The sequence below is a fragment of the Polyodon spathula genome, chromosome 42 (genome assembly GCF_017654505.1).
Source record: "Polyodon spathula isolate WHYD16114869_AA chromosome 42, ASM1765450v1, whole genome shotgun sequence".
Lineage (NCBI taxonomy): Eukaryota > Metazoa > Chordata > Actinopteri > Acipenseriformes > Polyodontidae > Polyodon > Polyodon spathula.
The window spans coordinates 424,108-442,122 of NC_054575.1; the positions used below are offsets into that span (position 1 = coordinate 424,108).

Here is an 18,015-nt window from a genome sequence, read left to right on the forward strand (position 1 = left end):
TTCTTGCTATTTAGTGTGTGTTGACTGTTCTGTTTGGTTTCTTGCTATTTAGTGTGTGTTGACCGTTCTGTCATCATGGTTTCTTTGCTTATTTAGTGTGTGTTGACTGTTCTGTTTGGTTTCTTGCTATTTAGTGTGTGTTGACTGTTCTGTTTGGTTTCTTGCTATTTAGTGTGTGTTGACTGTTCTGTTTGGTTTCTTGCTATTTAGTGTGTGTTGACTGTTCTGTTTGGTTTCTTGCTATTTAGTGTGTGTTGACTGTTCTGTTTGGTTTCTTGCTAGCATGTCACACGTACAACTGCCACAGTCTTGCCATTTAACTGTTCTGTTTGGTTTCTTGCTATAACAGTAATAATATTTATAATAATAATAATAATTATAATAATTGATTTCTATTACACGAGAGTAGATGTTGAACTTCATGCTGATTTGAACTCGACTCTCGTCAAGATAAGCACCAACTAAGACGTAGCTTTGCAGTAAACTAATGTGATCCATCTGCATCTCCATCCATTTGCGTTGTTTTTTCCATCTGATGATGTAGATATCCTTCTGTCTGGTGTTGATGGCTGAAGTGTAATGTTTTAGTGTGTGTTGACTGGCTCCAGGGATCAGCTCATTTTGCCTCCCCAGCGCATCAGCACACACAACGGCTGGCTCTTGCTATTTAGATGCTGGCTCCAGGGATCAACCATTTAGTGCGGTCTCCCCAGCTGCATCAGCATGACAACCGTCTGGATTGAGCTAAGTAGGGTACATCTCTGGGGTCTTCAAATGGGCACCTCCTGTCCTCGGTGTTTCGTCGACTAGCCCACGACACCTCAAGAGGGCTCAACAGTGATTCTGGCATCCCAGCATCACTCCCCTCTGCCCCCGACTCAGCTCAGCCCAGCTTACTTACCTGTACATCAGCGTTGCTTTCTTTCTATTGTGCTTGAGATCCCCATCCAGAATCTTTCCGTCTCAACCACAGCCAGTTGCTGCTCCTTTCTGCTGCTTCAGATAAGTTCTTCATATAATAATAATAATAATAATAATAATAATAATAATAATAATAAAGCAATAATTTTAAAGTTACATTAAAACCCACTAAGATAAGAAAAACATTTTAGAAAAGTATGTTTTGAGTCTTGACTTGAAAACTGTAACAGTCCCAGCTTCCCTGACAAATGAAGGCAGAGCATCCCATAATTTAGGAGCTCTACAAGAAAAAGCCCTCCCCCCTCCTGAGCTGCTTGTGTTGACCCGAGGAATAACCAGCAGCCTCACATCCTCTGATCTCAGATTGCGGTTTGGATGATATGGGGTCAGTAACTCTTGCAAATAACTAGGTGCTAATCCATTCATGGCCTTGTAAGTTAACAGCAAAATCTTAAAATCAGTCTCTCGGCATCAGATACATTGACAATTGATCTAAGTTCAGATGTATTTCTCAAATGGTATAAAGGTGACCCCCAAACTCTTCATTTCTAATTTATTCTATTACAAAGGCAAGTAGCTAGTAACACCCAGGCAGAAGAAATTCCTTGCTTCAGGGAAAAACGTAGCTGGGTGTCATCAGCACAGCAATGGAACGTCACTCCGTGTCTGCGGATAATGTCACCCAATGACATTATCAGTTGAAAACAACAAGGGACCCAGAATGGAGCCCTGTGGAACACCACAGACAACTTCCAATAGAGACAAACTGAAACGTATTAGAAAGAAATGATTTGAATCAGGATAGGACAAGGCCAGACAGTCCCACTGTGCTAACTCGGTCCTCTCTCCCCTCAGCGGACTGGGAGAGCCGCTACGAGGAGGTGTGGAGGAGCCTGCCAGCCGCAAGAGGAAAGGCCATTCTGCACCCTAGTCCTCCAGCAAGAAAAGAAAGAAATACAGACGCAGCCCAGGGATCAGTCCATCTTCAATAACAGATTCATATGAAAACACAATCCTGGCTCAATCCACATTCAAACAAGTTTCAATCAGGGTCAAATCAGATCCAAACCGATCACGAATACCGTCGCCACCTGTCCAATTATTAACCGATCGAAATGAAGAAAAACTAAAACAACAAACGACACCTTACCCTGCCCGATAGCGCTTTCCTTTTACAGAATGACGGAGGAGGGTGACAGAGGGCACAGCTCTCACAATAAATAAATACATAAATAATTATGATGGTAGTTATTGAGGTAAAACCAGAAGTGAAGAAGTAGCAATACCAAATGAAACAAAGTCAAGTTTCTTGTAGTATTTCTGCATTCTGCTGTTTGGATAAAAGTCCAGCTGACTAAATGGTTTGGCCTGTGCCTTCATCACTGTAATTCGTTTTCAGAGTTTTGTTTGATTGAATGCATTAGAAAGGAAGAAATTATGGGTGATCGCGCTCAGTCTGGGATGCTGGATGGATTTCAGGGTAGTGATAGGTGGCTAGTCTGTGTGTGTGGATGGGAGATCGCGCCAGGTCTGAGATGCTAGCTGGATTTCATGGTAGTGACAGGTGGTTAACTGTGTCCCGACTCTAAGGTGAGGGGTTTGTTAGCATTTAAAGTAATTTCTCACACTCAAAAAACATGTTTCATGATCTGCAATTAATCAAAATGAGCTGTAAATAGACAACATCCACATAATATCCCTTTAAACAGTGCTTGAAGCTTTATGAATAGTTGCTTTTAAACTCAAATTGAGTGATCAAAATAATTATGTTGGACAGCTTTAGAGACGAGATCAAGTGCTGGAATGTCTTGATCTATCAATACAATTGATTACCCCCCCCCCCCCCCCCCCCCACATACACACAGATTATTGAGGTGGCATTTCTTCACCCCGCTAATTTTTAGTAGTTTGAATGGGCCAAGCAATTATTTTTTTCTTTTGTTTGCTTTTTCTTTCTTTATACAAAAATAAAGAACTTGTGACTGAGTGATCCTGTTTCTGAAACAAATGTACAAACTCAAATGTACAAGAACTCTAATTCAGTTGTTTCTGACTAAGCAGCAGGGAGTAGTCCAATAGCAAAGCAGCAGGGAGTAGTCCAATAGCAAAGCAGCAGTCGTAGATGAAGTTTAAAGTGGACTGAAGAGCAGTGCCAATCCATTGCCTTATAAATGGCGTTTTAGAACATTAGTACATGGTTGAAAAAACATTCCAAGCAGTTTTAAAATCTAATTCACAAAGTGATTTAAAGCAGCAATACGTTTTCAAATGCAACCAGCAATATTCAAATGCAACCAGGGAGTTTTTTTGTTTCTCTTAAAGCAGAACAGTAACCAAAGAGCTGAACCGCTGGAGTAGTGTCTTTCAATGGGCAGTGCTGGACGGATGCTTATTATCAGTCTATACTTCTGAATTGAGAGCAGCTGCTTTTAAAGTTTGTTATGCCTTGTGATGATTTGTAGGTAGACAGACTGTCGATAGTCTGTGTTGGGCTGTATTTGTATGGAAGACAGGTTGCTGTAGTATGTGTTTCTATGGAAGAGAAGTTGTCTGTAATATGTGTTTGGCTGTGTTTTAAGAGCCCCGTCACATTCAGCTGCATTTGTCACAGCTAGGATTAGGTTTCTGAATGGAATAATTGGTTTTCCGAATATGTATTCCAGAGTTAACTCTAAATAGTGTTGGTATTCTGAATAGGGCAGGAGGAATACAGATGAAGGTTGTATTAACTAGTGACCACTAAATATACTGGTGAACTCTGAAACATTCAGCTGTGTGTTTACTCTAGAACTACATAAAGAAACAGAAGACTACAAGTCCCAGCATGCCTCAACCTGCTGCACCAGTGAGGGATGATGGGAGCTGTAGTTCTTCAGGTTGCTGTAACAACTTTGTGACTCCAATACAGTTTCATAACTGTTTCTGCACTGAATTTAAGAACAAGGCATTTCCTAACATAACAAATTATAATTTCTTATGCAAGGGGGGGGGGGGTCATACAATTCTATAAGGGCATACCCAAGATGGGCTGGTTAATGTTTTGACTGGAGTTTTACAAGATCCGTAGGGTTGAAATAGTTAAGCAAGAAATTGCAAACCAGCTGTGTTCAGGATAGGATGGTCTGTAAAACCAGTGATTGAAAAGAATCAGTTTTGCTGTTCCATTTCAAACAGTTCTTCAGAATAGGTAATCCCTGTATTATCACTTCTTAATGTAGCAATGAATAATAATAATAATAATAATAAACAGGGTCAATGGCTATATTGGCACATCTTTGCAATCCAGGTTGCAGCAGGTTAAAACTAATGTACATTTTGTATAAATCGGTCTTGTGGATTTTTTTTCTTTTCTTGTGCTGTTTTTTGTAAGTTGAATCAACAAGGACTCTGTTTTGTATTATTGTAAGCATTTTATTTTATTGACTTGGTAACCAATGATTTCTATAGCCCAAGGCTTGGCTCTCAAAGATACGCAGCAGGGTCAGGCCTAGTCAGGTCCTCCTTTGGGACTGTAATTGGCTCAGATCTCACAACAACGAAGCAGGATTCTGCTTCTCAAGTATCCTGTAGCCAGGTCTCCAGAAGTGACTGCAATGAATTGTCTGTCCAACTCCAGCTCACCCAAATATTATCCCAAACACTCCAGTTATTTTTGGTTTCCACCAGTTTAATGTGTCTGGTGATTAAATAAGACCATGAGAAAAGGCCATTCAGCCCATCAAGGCATGTCCCTTGTTAGCACCTTATTTTTTTCATGTTCCCAGTGTTTTAGATCGTACTACATCACCGGCGAGGCTATTCCATGCATTTTAAACCTTGTGTAAAAAAAGGGGGGCTTCCTACCTATTGTTCTAAATTTACTTTTACTCAGCTTCTATTTGTGCCCTTTTGTTCTGTCTAAATTTGAAGTTGGGTCTTGGGTTAACCAATTAGGATTTTACAGACTTTGAAATTTCCCTTATTATATTCTAGGCTGAAGGGATTTATTTCTTATAATCTGTCCTCATAGCTCATGTCATTAAGTCCTGGGGTCAACCTATACTGAACAAAAATATAAACGCAACATGCAACAATTTCAAAGATTTTACTGAGTTACAGTTCATATAAGGAAATCAGTCAATTGAAATAAATTCATTAGGCCCTAATCTATGGGTTTCACGTGACTGGCAATACAGATATGCACCTTAAAAAAAAAAGGTAGGGGCATGGATCAGAAAGCCAGTCAGTATCTAGTGTGACCACCATTTGCCTCATGCAGCGCGACACATCTCCTTTGTATACAGTTGATCAGTCTGTTGATTGTGGCCTGTGGAATGTTGTCCCACTCCTCTTCAATGGCTGTGTGAAGTTGCTGGATATTGGCGGGAACTGGAACACGGTGTCGTACACGTCGACCCAGAGCATCCCAAACATGCTCAATGGGTGACATGTCTGGCGAGTATGCAGGCCATGGAAGAACTGGGACATTTTCAGCTTCCAGGAATTGTGTACAGATCCTTGCGACATGGGGCCGTGCATTATCATGCTGAAACATGAGGTGATGGTGGTGGATGAATGGCATGACAATGGGCCTCAGGATCTCGTCACGGTATCTCTGTGCATTCAAATTGCCATCGATAAAATGCAATTGTGTTCGTTGTCCGTAGCTTATGCCTCGCCATACCATAACCCCACCACCACCATGGGGCACTGTTCACAACGACGCCGTACATGCTGTCTGCCATCTGCCCGGTACAGTTGAAACCGGGATTCACCCGTGAAGAGCACACTTCTCCAGCGTGCCAGTGGCTATCGAAGGTGAGCATTTGCCCACTGAAGTCAGTTATGATGCCGAACTGCAGTCAGGTCAAGACCCTGGTGAGGACGACGAGTACGCAGATAAGCTTCCCTGAGACAGTTTCTGACAGTTTGTGCAGAAATTCTTTGGTTGTGCAAACCCACAGTTTCATCAGCTGTCTGGGTGGATGGTCTCAGAGGATCCCGCAGGTGAAGAAGCTGGATGTGGAGGTCCTGGGTTGGCGTGGTTTCATGTGGTCTGCGGTTGTGAAGTTGACAAAACTGCACATTTTAGAGAGGCCTTTTATTGTCCCCAGCACAAGGTGCGCCTGTGTAATGATCATGCTGTTTAATCAGCTTCTTGATATGCCACACCTGTCAGGTGGATGAAATTTGAGAGAAATAAGCTTTTTGTGCATATGGAAAATTTCTGGGATCTTTTATTTCAGCTCATGAAACATGGAACCAACACTTTACATGTTGCCTTTATATTTTTGTTCAGCATAGTTCACCTTCTCGAGCGCAATGATGTATTTTTTGTAGTGAGGCGACCAAAACTGAATTTGACAGACTAAATACAGACTGTAGAGCAATTGCTGTTTAAATTCTCAGATCCTCTCTTGTGGGCAGGAGAACAAATACTAAGAATAACAAAACAACTGTTCTGACAACAGGGGTTGAGCTGAGCTGTGCTCTTTACCGCAGAACTCGATGGGCATCTGGCTCGCTCAGTCGAGCTCCTCTTCCTCCTCCTTGCAGAGGTTTTTAAACTCCCAGTAGATGCTGCAGAAGGTCTTGGCTGCTTCCAGAGACACTTTGAGTTTCCCAATCGACTCGTCTGGGTCTCCCACACTGATGACTGAAGCACAAATACAACAAACACTGTCACTCTGGAATGGTACCACACTGCTGTCCTGTGTCCTCACTGAACTATAGAAGTGAATCTGTCCAGTTGACCCCCCCCCCCCCCCACCCCCTTCCCTGTCTCTTATGGTACAAGACTATTGTCTGCCTCCTCACTAAACTAATATAAGTGAATCCATTAACCCTTCAGACCCTGGCTATTTGTAGATGTGTAATGGACTCACTGTCGATCTGCTGCTCAATGACATCATTTCCTGTCAGCAGGATCTCTGTGAGGTCAAGGTAGGCATAGCCAACGTCCACACACTCCTCTTCCTGTTCATTCATTGGCTCACTCACCACTGTGAACTTTAACCTTGAGGTGAAAAATAAAATGCAAAATCCAATTAGGTGACACTGGTGTGATGAGGACACTGTCAATAATAATAATAATAATATATATATTTTTTGGTCATGTACAATACTGACTCTTCTGTGGGTCCAGCAGTGTCAGTTCATAAACGAGAGGAGGTCACCTTGCTCATTTGGTTGTCAGTAGCGTATAGTTCTCCTTCATGTATGTTGTGTCAATCCATAGTTACCTGGATCTTTCTTTGTTTATCATTGTATATTTTTAAACTCAATTCCATTTTTTTGTTTTTAATTTACACATCATGGGGATCTCTGTTCTCTTCTAAGGATCCCAGTGAATCCAGATCACTCTCCCTCCTGCAACAGTGCTGGTTCCCTTTCAAGTACGAAACGTAACCATTGCCGAATGGGTATTAACACTTTAAAACCAGAAACCTGAATAAATGGTCTGCCCCCCCCCCCCCCCCCCCCCGGGCATAAAATGACAGCAGCCACAACCTCTGCGCCATTTTTTTATTTCAGGAACTGACCTGACAGGAGAGCCTATTCAGATAAGTACTTGTTACTTTTTTCTGCACACAATTTTTGCATTAATTGTGTTTACACTAACAGTCGCTTGTTAATGTTATTAATGGCTGAATTTATTTACTGTATTTTGTGTGAGATTTTGCTTTTTTCACTGGGTTTTTTCTGTTTTCACAGTGTCTAAGCACATGTCTCTGCTGCTGAACTCAGTGCTGTGCAGGGCCAAGAGGCTGCTTCGGCTGAGCTTGTTTGCAATCTCTGCCACAGCATCTTGATGCCTATTTTGGCGACTACTCCATCACCATTACAAGGACTGTTAGAAAGACTAGCACTGATCCAACCCGCTGCTGCCCAGTGTTTACATCCCCAGTCTCGTACCAAGCAGGTCTTATTGGGTCTTGAACAGTCCTGTTGCTGTCTTTTTAGCAACTCAGGCAACAACTGTACATTCTTACTATACATTGCTTGTATCTGCAGAACTCCTGGGTTTTAGCCCCACAAAACATGCAAAGCCAGTCTGCCTGTGGAGGACAAGCACAGCAGATGTTTTTCCTGTCTGGGGCCAGAGCATGCAAAGGAGGCACTGACAAACCACAGTTTCTGCAAGTTTTGTGCTTATTTCTCCATGCGTACACTGGAGAAACGTCTCTCCTGCACCTCTACAGAGCACTCTGCGTCCCTCTCTCATGCACAGGGCTCTTCCCCATCACCATCTGTTAGAGAGATGCCTGAGTCCTCAACCCATGGCTCTGTGCCAGGGGAGAGCCATCATCTTCATCTGCCTCTCCTCCCCCCAGCAGCCTGTGGTGAGCTTCATTTGGGATGACCCAGAGGAGTACCTGGTGGCATTTGAGAGGATGGCTACCACCGGGTCATGGCTGCGGGAGTGCTGGGCAAGCCAGCTGGGACCCTGCCTGATTGGGGAGGGTCAGGCAGCCTACCAGGCTATGAGCGACCTCAATGCGCCAGCTACAACCTGGTCAAACTGGCCGTTCTCCGCCATCTCGACAGAGACCCACCGGGCTCGGTTTAGGGAGTACCGAAGATCCCTAGACATGCCCCAGGGTGGTTGCAGAGCGGTTGTGGGACCACATGATTCATTAGCTGACCCCCGAGAAAAAAACCATCCCGCAACTGGGGGAAGCCGTGGTCATGAAGCAATTCTGCCATGTGGTCGGCGCCGATACCCAAGCCTGGATACGGCGCCACAACCCCTGGAAACCGCAATAAAACTGGCGGAGGATTATGAGGACTCTTTGGTTTCTACCAGGATTGGGATACTGTTGACTCACGCCCTTCAGAGCAGCTGACCCCTACCTCCGTCTCCTCCAACATCACCTGCACCAGCAGTCCTGGGACCCTGCCCTCTGAGACCGCCGACCCCAATGGGCCCCCTTGCCTCCTCTTCATGGAGACCAAGGGTGGCCCCCAGCTGGGGTAGAGGTGCTGCCCCTGCCCCGTTGCCATACCAGCAAAGGGACAAATACCTAACCACTGTTCCCTCTGTCCATCCCACGTGTTTTAGGTGCAACCAACCGGTGATACCCCGCTGCCATGGAGTGTGACGTCAGGGTCACTACTGGGATTATTACTGCCACTATCCCTGAGTGTGCCACCGTGGTTAACCCGTTAGTCAACCTCACCAAAAAGAGTGCTCCAAATTGAATTAAATGGTGTCAGGGGGCATTTGATACTATTAAGCGTCGACTTTGCCAGGCCCCCACTCTTATCACACCAGATTTCACGAAGAGATTCATCCTCCACACCGACGCATTGGATGTAGGTTTGGGTGCTGTCATGTCCCAAAAGGTAGCTGGAGTAGAGCACCCGATACTGTACATCAGCAAAAAGATGCTACCTCGGGAACGCAACTATCCGTAGTCAAAAAGGAGTGTTGGCCATTAAATGGGCTACTCACTCTTTATGATGCTACCTGCTGGGGCACTCGTTTCATCTTGTACAGACGACACCCCACTCAACTGATTAAGCGCAATGCAGGATAGCAATGTCCAGATAACTCGAAGGTATTTGGCATTGCAACCCTTCATGTACCACATGGTACACCGTGCTGGGAAAGACCATCAAAATGAGAAGGGGGAGTAAAGATACTTATATAGTAAAGATACATTCAGCCGAGTGTTCCTTCAGCTCCACTGAGCGGTGGGATATGTGACAGTAATACAATGATTCTTGGTTGTAAATCTCCCTCTCGACCTGTGAGGGTGCTAAATAGCAAAAGGAGAAGTATCTGGACGGGCTGGCCTGACAGATTGTTTCCGAGGTCGGGAAGTCGGTCAGCCTGGAGACTCTGTTGTAGGAACGTATTGACCCAGAAGGTAAACAAGGTCACAGCTGCAAGCAATAGACGCAGCTGGAATCGATTAACAAGGGGTCATGCGGGGTTGCATAAAAGAGGGCAGAGAAATGCTAATTTTTTCCTTTGCTTGGGTTTTTGTGAGAAACTGGAAGGACCGGGAGAGATGCAGAGAAAGCATACTGTAAATATTCGTGAGTGTATTTTGTTTGTTTCTCTGTGTATGTTTAGTAACTGTCTGTGTTTTCTGATTGTAGCACTAGACATGGTTGTGTATTGCAAGCTCATTATTATTCATAGTCTTTTTTTCTCTGATTATTTTTTTTTAATTGATTTAATTTTAATTTTTAATTTTAATTTCTATTAAACCATTTTGGCAATTTTGTTTTAGATTTAGATTTGTCTACTTTTGGGATGTAATTGTTTTGTGCCTCTAGTACTACATTTTTTAAAAACAGTGAACCTTTTTCCATGGTACTTTGTTTCATGTTTGGAATTATGTTTTTTGTGTAGATGTACGGGTCGGGTATGGAAATATTTCAAAGAGCTTGGGTCGGGTTCAGATTTGTTTGGTCGGATTGGGTTTTAAATTTAGGCCCAAGCAGACCTCTAGTGCTTGGGGGTTTCAAGATTGTCTCCTTACCTGCCCTGGTTGGGGTCAGTGCCTTCTAGCATGGTGTAGAGATACTGCCGCAGCTCCGAGTTCACAGTCCTGTCAACGTAGATCACTGTCAAGAGACAAGAGCAGAGAGGCATTCCATTTGTATAGCGCCTTCACATCAAGCAACGAACCAAGAAGAAAACGAAAGATTCAATCTGAATGAAGATCTCATTGTTGCTGGAATATCGACACAAGAATGAAAATAATGGGCTGATGGGAATACTCCTGCGTTTTAAGCTGGAAATACGTGTTTAAACATGACCAGTGTCTTAAGATAACGTTTGTCGGGTATTGCTGCATAGTCTGGAGTCTTTGACCCTGCAAGTACTATAAACAGGCGCACAGAGTCAATCATTCATAGACCCGCTGACACACACTCTCGCAGAGACAGACAGACAGGAGCTCCCGCTCTGCTACCTCGTGTGAAGTTGTAATGCACCTCCTCCCCCTCTCTGGGGGTCCTCAGTGATATGGGGGTCTCGGTCATCTCCATGGGGACCCCCAGCAGCCTGTACTCCACGTACACCCTCTGCACCCCCTCGTCCAGCGCGACCGGAGACTGGGGGTCAAAAGTCAGGGACAGGATCTCCACGCGCACACGCTCCGACCCCTGACACAGGGAACACCAATCAGCAGCCGTCTCCTCCTCTGTTCATGATGTCACCACTGCGAGTGTCTCTCACTGTTATAAGAGATGCCAGCTTGTGCAACTATGGCTGCTGTGTAAAAATCACTTCCAACTAAAATGGTATTTTACTTCACAGTGGTGCTGTGTATTCTGTGCAGGGACTGACATTTGTACAACATTAGACGCTAGAAGAAGAAAAATCCTAAACAGTGATTTATAACAACTGCTGTGTAATGAGTACGAGAGAAATTATAGATAGTTCTTCCACAACTTAAATCTCTGAACAGGACAAACAGACAAACATTTTGGCTACTGCCGTTATCAGGAATAATCCTTTTCCTGTACATTTCAAATGCATTTTAAATGTTTTCACAATGGCCTTGAAAAAGAAAGCACTGACCTGCTTGGTTGGCCGGTGAGGGGGTATGACAATGACATCACTGTCGGTGCTCTGTGATTCGCTGGACTCTGCAGTGATATCACACGCCTCTTCCTGAGCTGAAACAAGACCATGGTGCATTTTCCATGAGCAACATTTCTGCACTCTTATATTAGAGTAACAGCACCACTGTGTGGTGACCTCCATGTATTACAAGAGGTCCCGTTTTACGGATTCAGATTTAAATTGTAAGCTCTGAATTACATTTGCACTGTTTTTTTACTGCCCCTTTTGAGTGCTTCTTATTGCGATTACTCAAAAGTGGTTTTGTTTTTAGGTATTATGTTTTGTTAAGGTACTTTATCTATGAGTTCAGGAGCTACTTTTCAGTTCCAGCGGCTATATATTTGATAGAGTTAGGCTAGATCAGACCAAGGGTCTTAATAAAAGTAAACATTGTGCCATCTAGTGCACAGCTAGTGTATTACCAGCAAAACAAAACTTGATCTATGTGTTTAGATCACTAGATGATGCTGTCTCTTCTATAAAGACACACACACACACACACACACACACACACACACACACAGAGTTATAGTCAAACATTTATATATCCCAATGGAAATTTGTAATTTCTAGAAATTTCTCAAATTATAGGAAAAATCTGTGTAGATGTCTGCAGTTATTTATTTAAGCAATTTTTTTTGCAAAACGCCAAAAATGCTAACTCAAAAGTTTTCATACCCTGACAAGAAAAATTAAATTAACAGATAGCTGAGGCACCTTTACCAATAATAACCTCTTTTAAACAATTTCTCAAAGAGGTTTTGGCATGATTCTTTTCTGTCTGGAAGAAAGAAGGTTCTTTCACCAAAGAGCAAGTAGAAGAATTGTGAGGAAGATTAATCCGAGATTGAAGGGGAAGAAAAAAACAAAAAACTGAAGGGAGACTTCATCACAACAAGGGCAACAACTCGAGTAAGACAGCCTGTAACAGGGGGAGACCTGCGCTGACTCTCTGAGCGCATTCGTAGTGCTGCGGGAAGAGGGCAGCAGCCCTGCAATATCCGTCTGTCAGTCACGGCATTGACACGGAGAGGTGGGAAAGAGGGTGTGGGTTTCCCCCTCTCTGAGTGGCTGAGGGGAGGGCTTTGGGGCTGCACTAATAAAATGACACTGGGGTTCCCTCGGGTCTGCCCCCTCAGAGACGAAATGAAAACAGAGAGGAAATAATATTTTTGCAGCGGGGAAAAACTTGGGCAGACCCTGATTAGTGTGTATAGGTGGAGGGAACACAGCAGTGTAGGACGGAGCCCCGGGCCGTGCGGTTAGCGACGGTCGGGGTAACGCTGCTGAGTGCAGCACCTTTATTTTGCAGTTTTATTATTGTGTTTTATTTTCCCTATTTCTTTCGGCTTTTGTTCTCATTATTATGTTTGAGCACTTGCATGTGCACTGGACTCTGTACCTGAATTGATATTCGTTCGTTACCGTAGCCAGGGTGTTCCTTAAATTACCTTCTTGTTAGAGTTCAGCCGTGTTTGTGCAAATAAAAACATCTTTAACCCTTCAATTGCTTTTATGAAGAGCAGCTCCTGAACTCAGTCACCTCAACACAGACTTCTCAAGAAGTATAAAATATCTACTATTTGAGTAATTGCAATAAGAAGCACTCAGTGTGAATGCAAACATCATAAACAATAGTAAAAGAAAAAGAGAATGTCATTGAAAGCTCTTTCTGTTCAATCGGAAGGCCCGGTCTATGGCACCTTCTGCCCCCCCCCCCCCCCCCCCCCCCCCCCCCCCCCCCACCCCCCCCCCCCCCCCCCCCCCCCATTTCACACTGTGACTATGTAAAAATATTTGTAGCAAAAAAAAAAAAAAAAATCAACACCTTGTTCATTTTTTACTTCCTCAGAAGCATGGGCTTCCTCGCTCCTCCCAGAATACTCTGACTCCACTTCCTGTCCTGCTTTCTCTTCCTGTTGCACTTCCTCTTCCTCCATGGCATCCTCTGTCACTTCCTGTTGTCAGAGTGGTGAAAAGGAAGTGATGAGTAAAGCCCCTCCTTCCTTTCCCCTTTTCACCTCCCTCCCTCCCCTCCTCTCAGCTCTCATCCTTCCCCATCCTCAGCACTGTCACTCCTCTATCTCTTCTACCTTTGTGCCCTTTCTCCCCCTCCCCTCCCAACTCTCTCTCCTGCTCTCTCTATCCACCCTCCTCTCAACTGTTCTTCCTCCACTTCTACCCCTCTCTTTCTTCCCACCCTGTCTATCATTTATCCTTTGCCCTCACCCCCTCTCCACCCCTCACTCACCCTCTCCTCCTCCTGCTCTCCTCTCACAGTGTCGTGGCTGCTGGGGGGTATGGCCAGGCGTAGTTTCTTCCTGCGGTGAGAGGGTGGGCGCCGGGGGGGTACAGCGTGGGCTGAGGGGGGACGAGCCTGTCAGAGTTAGAATAAGTTTAGAAATAGTGAAAAGAAACTTAATAAATTGACTGACAAACATTTCAAATAGTCTTTATCGACGTCTTCAATTGCAAGAGCACACAGCAGACCACTGGGTTGGGTAGCTGCTGTAGTTCTGTCCAGGGTTTTATATGTGTTATATAGTGTGGTACCACCAGCATTGCCCTGTGTACAGCACAGCACAGAGGCTCTGCCCAGCACAGAGCAGGCAATACCAGCGCACTAGATTACAACTTTATATAGGCATGTTGGGTAGCTGCTGTAGTTCTGTATAGGGTTTTATATTGGTGTTATATATTTATTTACTGCATTTATATAGCGCTTTTTATACAAAAGTATTGCAAAGTACTGTGGCAGGGCGGAAGCCCTGCACATGGGAAATATGCAGTTTATTGTATGTTTTTGGGTTAATTGTTGTACATAGATTGATTTAATTAATTGTCTAACTGCCAGGGACGATTACCCGTCTGCATGGAGCAGCAGCTGAAAGCAATCATCTGTGCCAGCAGGCAGGTGGGCGTGTATCAGTGGAGCGTCAGTATAAAAGCATGGCGATCGCTGTGATTGGGGCTGCTGCAAGGCCTGCCGTTTTCATGGCACCTTTGAGTTATAGTTTGTTGTACTTTTATTTTTAGTGTTTTTACAGTCTTGTACTGTCCTCTGTGCGCTACCACTGCTGGTAGTGTCACATGACGTTATTGTTTGTTTTTTTTGTTTTGTGTGTTAATAAATATTGAGCACTGTGCTGGCGTGTTTCACTGCACTTCGGTGTCTCCGTGCCTCCATTCCGGCTCTCACCTGCTTGCCTGCCTGCTTCAGTGTGGGAACAACACATAAGAATGCCACAAGTACATAGCAGAAAAAAAGAACAAACCACAATACATCTGTATAGCATGTCACACATCGAACTGCCACAGTCATACCATTTAAATAACAGATATACACATAATAATACAAAAAGCAACTATTTCAAAGTTATATTAAACCACTAAGATAAGAAAGCCATTTTTTAAAAGTGCATTTTTATTCTTGACTTGAAAACTGTAACTGTCCCAGCCTTTCTGACAAACGAAGGCAGAGCATCCCATAATTTAGGAGCTCTATAAGAAAAAGCCCTGCCTCCTCCTGTGTTACTTTTGTTGACCCTGGGAATAACCAGCACCCCCACATCCTGTGATCTCAGAGTGCAGTTTGGAAGATACAGGGTGAGTAACTCTTGCAACTAACTAGATGCTAATCCATTCAGGGCTTTATAAGTTAACAACAACATCTTAAAATCAATTTTATACTCTAATGTGTTCACTTTTCGTGGTTTTAGTCAGAATTCTAGTGGCGGTGTTCTGAACAAGCTGTAAGTGAGAAACAACACATTTTGGGACACCAGAAAAAAGTGCATTACAATAATCAATTCTAGATTAAACAAAGACATGCATTAGTCTCTCAGCATCAGATACGGAAATAATTGGTCTAAGTCTGGCTAGATTTCTCAAATGGTAAAAAGATGCTTTAGTAACTTCACTAATATGAGTCTCAAATGAAAGATCGGGCTCAAAGACGACCCCCAAACTCTTAATTTCTAGTTTAAGTTTTGTTGAGAGACTGCAAGGGTCGAGCTTATATAATCCCACATTTCCTTTTAGTTGGTTCTTCCCACTAGCATAACCTGTTTTATTTGAATTCAGATTCTATCCTTCCTGTACAGCTACAGTTTTATTTTCCATAACAGGATTTACATACTGGTGTATGGGTTCATTCCACAAAGCTCAATTATGCATTTCAGTGTCTATGCAAAGTGATTTACTCTAAACATATAGGGCCTCATTCACTAAACGGCAGTAAATGACCAGAATTACCACGCGGCAGGGGGAAGCCACACCGCAAGCAAAAATGAACCAGCAGTAGTTCTATTCATTAAGCTAATTATATGCACAAATAAACAAGCTAAATTATTTGTTTGCAGATTGTCACAATGCATACAATTCAGCACGCAGAATTCAACACGCGGAATTATGCATGAGGTTTACACACACTGTATTAGTGTATGTATGTGTGTGTGTGTGTGTGTGTGTGTGTGTGTGTGTATATAAAGGCCGCTCAAAAGAAAAGGTAAGTAGGCTTTGGTTCTGAGTTTGTCACAACAACAGTGACCAAGGAGGACAAAGTGAGGAAATAACGTTTACAGACCAGGAGCTAAATGTATTAGCAGAAGAAGTAGTGGGGAATAATGAATGTCTTTTTGGTGCTGAACAGCGAGAACATTAACTTGAGAACAAAATAAATGCTCTCTGTAGGAGGGCGAGGGTCTTGTCTCAAATCAGAGACCCTGTGAGACAGCCAAAGCAGAGACAGTAATTGTTAATGGAACATTAACTCCGCAAATCAAATGAATATGTGTTTGTTCAGCTTGATCTCCCTGTGATTTATTTTGTAACATTAATCAAATGTCAGCAAAGCACTCGCTCAGTCAGTTAAAAGTTCACTATTTACATTTCAAAAGTAACCGCAAACCTGAAATAACAAAACCAAAGCCTTTGTGTTTCTTTATAAAAAAAAGACATTATTTATGAAGTTATAAAGCCACAGATACCATCAAATTATTAGTAAATGATATAACATCATATATGCCACTGGAGCCTAGCAACCTAAAAAAGTATAATAATAATAATAAAAAATATATATTGAACAGCTGTTGTTTCTCCCTGTTACATTGTCTGTTATTGCAAGGGCAGACACACAACTGAAATCAATGCCATTCTCCACAAGCAACTTATTAATATCCTGATTTACAGCTGTTGTGTGGTTAGAGTCAAGATGCAGTGTATCTACTAAGTAAGCAGTGAGAGCCTCTGAATTAGCAGTTGTAAAGCTCTGTGGGATGAAAATATGTATAAAACACAGTTGCCTGATCATCAGTGCTCTCGTCACAAATATAACAACATGAAAAAGTTTAGAAATGAGAGGAGGCCATTCGGCCCATCTTGCTCATTTGGTTGTTAGTAGCTTGTTGATCCCAGAATCTCATCAAGCAGCTTCTTGAAGGATCCCTGGGTGTCAGCTTCAACAACATTACTACTTGGGAGTTGGTTCCAGACCCTCACATGCCCCTTTGTCTAATCTCCTTGTTTCTTTCTTTAGGTCGAAAACGTCCCTTGGGTCGACATTGTCAATACCTTTTAGAATTTTGAGTGCTTGAATAACATTGCCGCGTAGTCTTTTATGTTCGAGACTGAATAGATTCAATTCTTTTAGCCTGTCTGCATATGACATGCCTTTTAAACCAAATAATTCTGGTCGCTCTTCTTTGCACTCTTTCTAGAGCAGCAATATCTTTTTTATAGCAAGGTGACCAGAACTGAACACAATATTCAAGATGAGGTCTTACTAGTGCATTGTACAGTTTTAACATTACTTCCCTTGATTTAAATTCAACACTTTTCACAATGTATCCGAGCATCTTGTTGGCCTTTTTTATAGCTTCCCCACATTGTCTAGATGAAGAAATTTCTGAGTCAATTTCATAATTGTTCATTTCTCCATTTAAATATTCTCTGCGTGCTGAGTAGGGAGTTACTCTCGTCGCACGTCACTGTTAGGCACGGCTCCACAATTCGGGATTTTTTTTCATAAAACAAAAAAAAATTGTAATATTTCATTAACCAGCCATGTATCGGTCTCTTCGCTACACAAAGGCTTCCACTAATTCAAACGTGTTGACATTACGTGCTTCTCCACTTTCTGTGCTCTTTTTAAACAATCCTGTGATTGTGACCGGCTTGTTCTGTAATCGTTTAGCCTGAACTTCAAGTTTGATTTTCTTGTTTTTGTGTACTGTGTGTCGAGATGCTTGTCAATGACATCTTTTCTTAGACGATCCAAAGACACATTAATACAAGTTGAGCAAAACAGAATCCCACCGTCTGCATGCAAGCTCCGAATGAGATCTTCTGTTGAAATGAATTCAGCTTTGTTTTTTTTATTTGTCAGCTGTCTGTAGCTACCTGGTTCGGTTCTGTCTCCCTTTTAGTGGATCGGTATTATGTTTCCAATTTTCCAGTCTGTCGGTACAACCCCTGTGTCAAGAGACTGTTGCATGATCTTTGTTAGCGGTTTGTAAATAATTTCTTCCATT

General features: G+C 43.0%; 1 protein-coding gene across 1 annotated transcript in view; it reads right to left on the reverse strand.

Moving 5' to 3' along the window:
- Positions 1-6,128: 6,128 nt before the first annotated feature.
- The window catches only part of rpgrip1 (RPGR interacting protein 1), a 58,131-nt gene continuing 46,244 nt past the window's right edge, over positions 6,129-18,015 (reverse strand). Inside the window, exons 22-28 of the mRNA XM_041236724.1 lie at positions 13,737-13,862; positions 13,314-13,443; positions 11,441-11,538; positions 10,830-11,022; positions 10,395-10,479; positions 6,786-6,916; positions 6,129-6,556 (exon numbers count right to left, since the gene is read on the reverse strand). Coding sequence (XP_041092658.1) covers positions 6,426-6,556; positions 6,786-6,916; positions 10,395-10,479; positions 10,830-11,022; positions 11,441-11,538; positions 13,314-13,443; positions 13,737-13,862 — 894 coding nt within the window. The 3' untranslated portion in view covers positions 6,129-6,425. The remainder of the gene's footprint in view (positions 6,557-6,785; positions 6,917-10,394; positions 10,480-10,829; positions 11,023-11,440; positions 11,539-13,313; positions 13,444-13,736; positions 13,863-18,015) is intronic.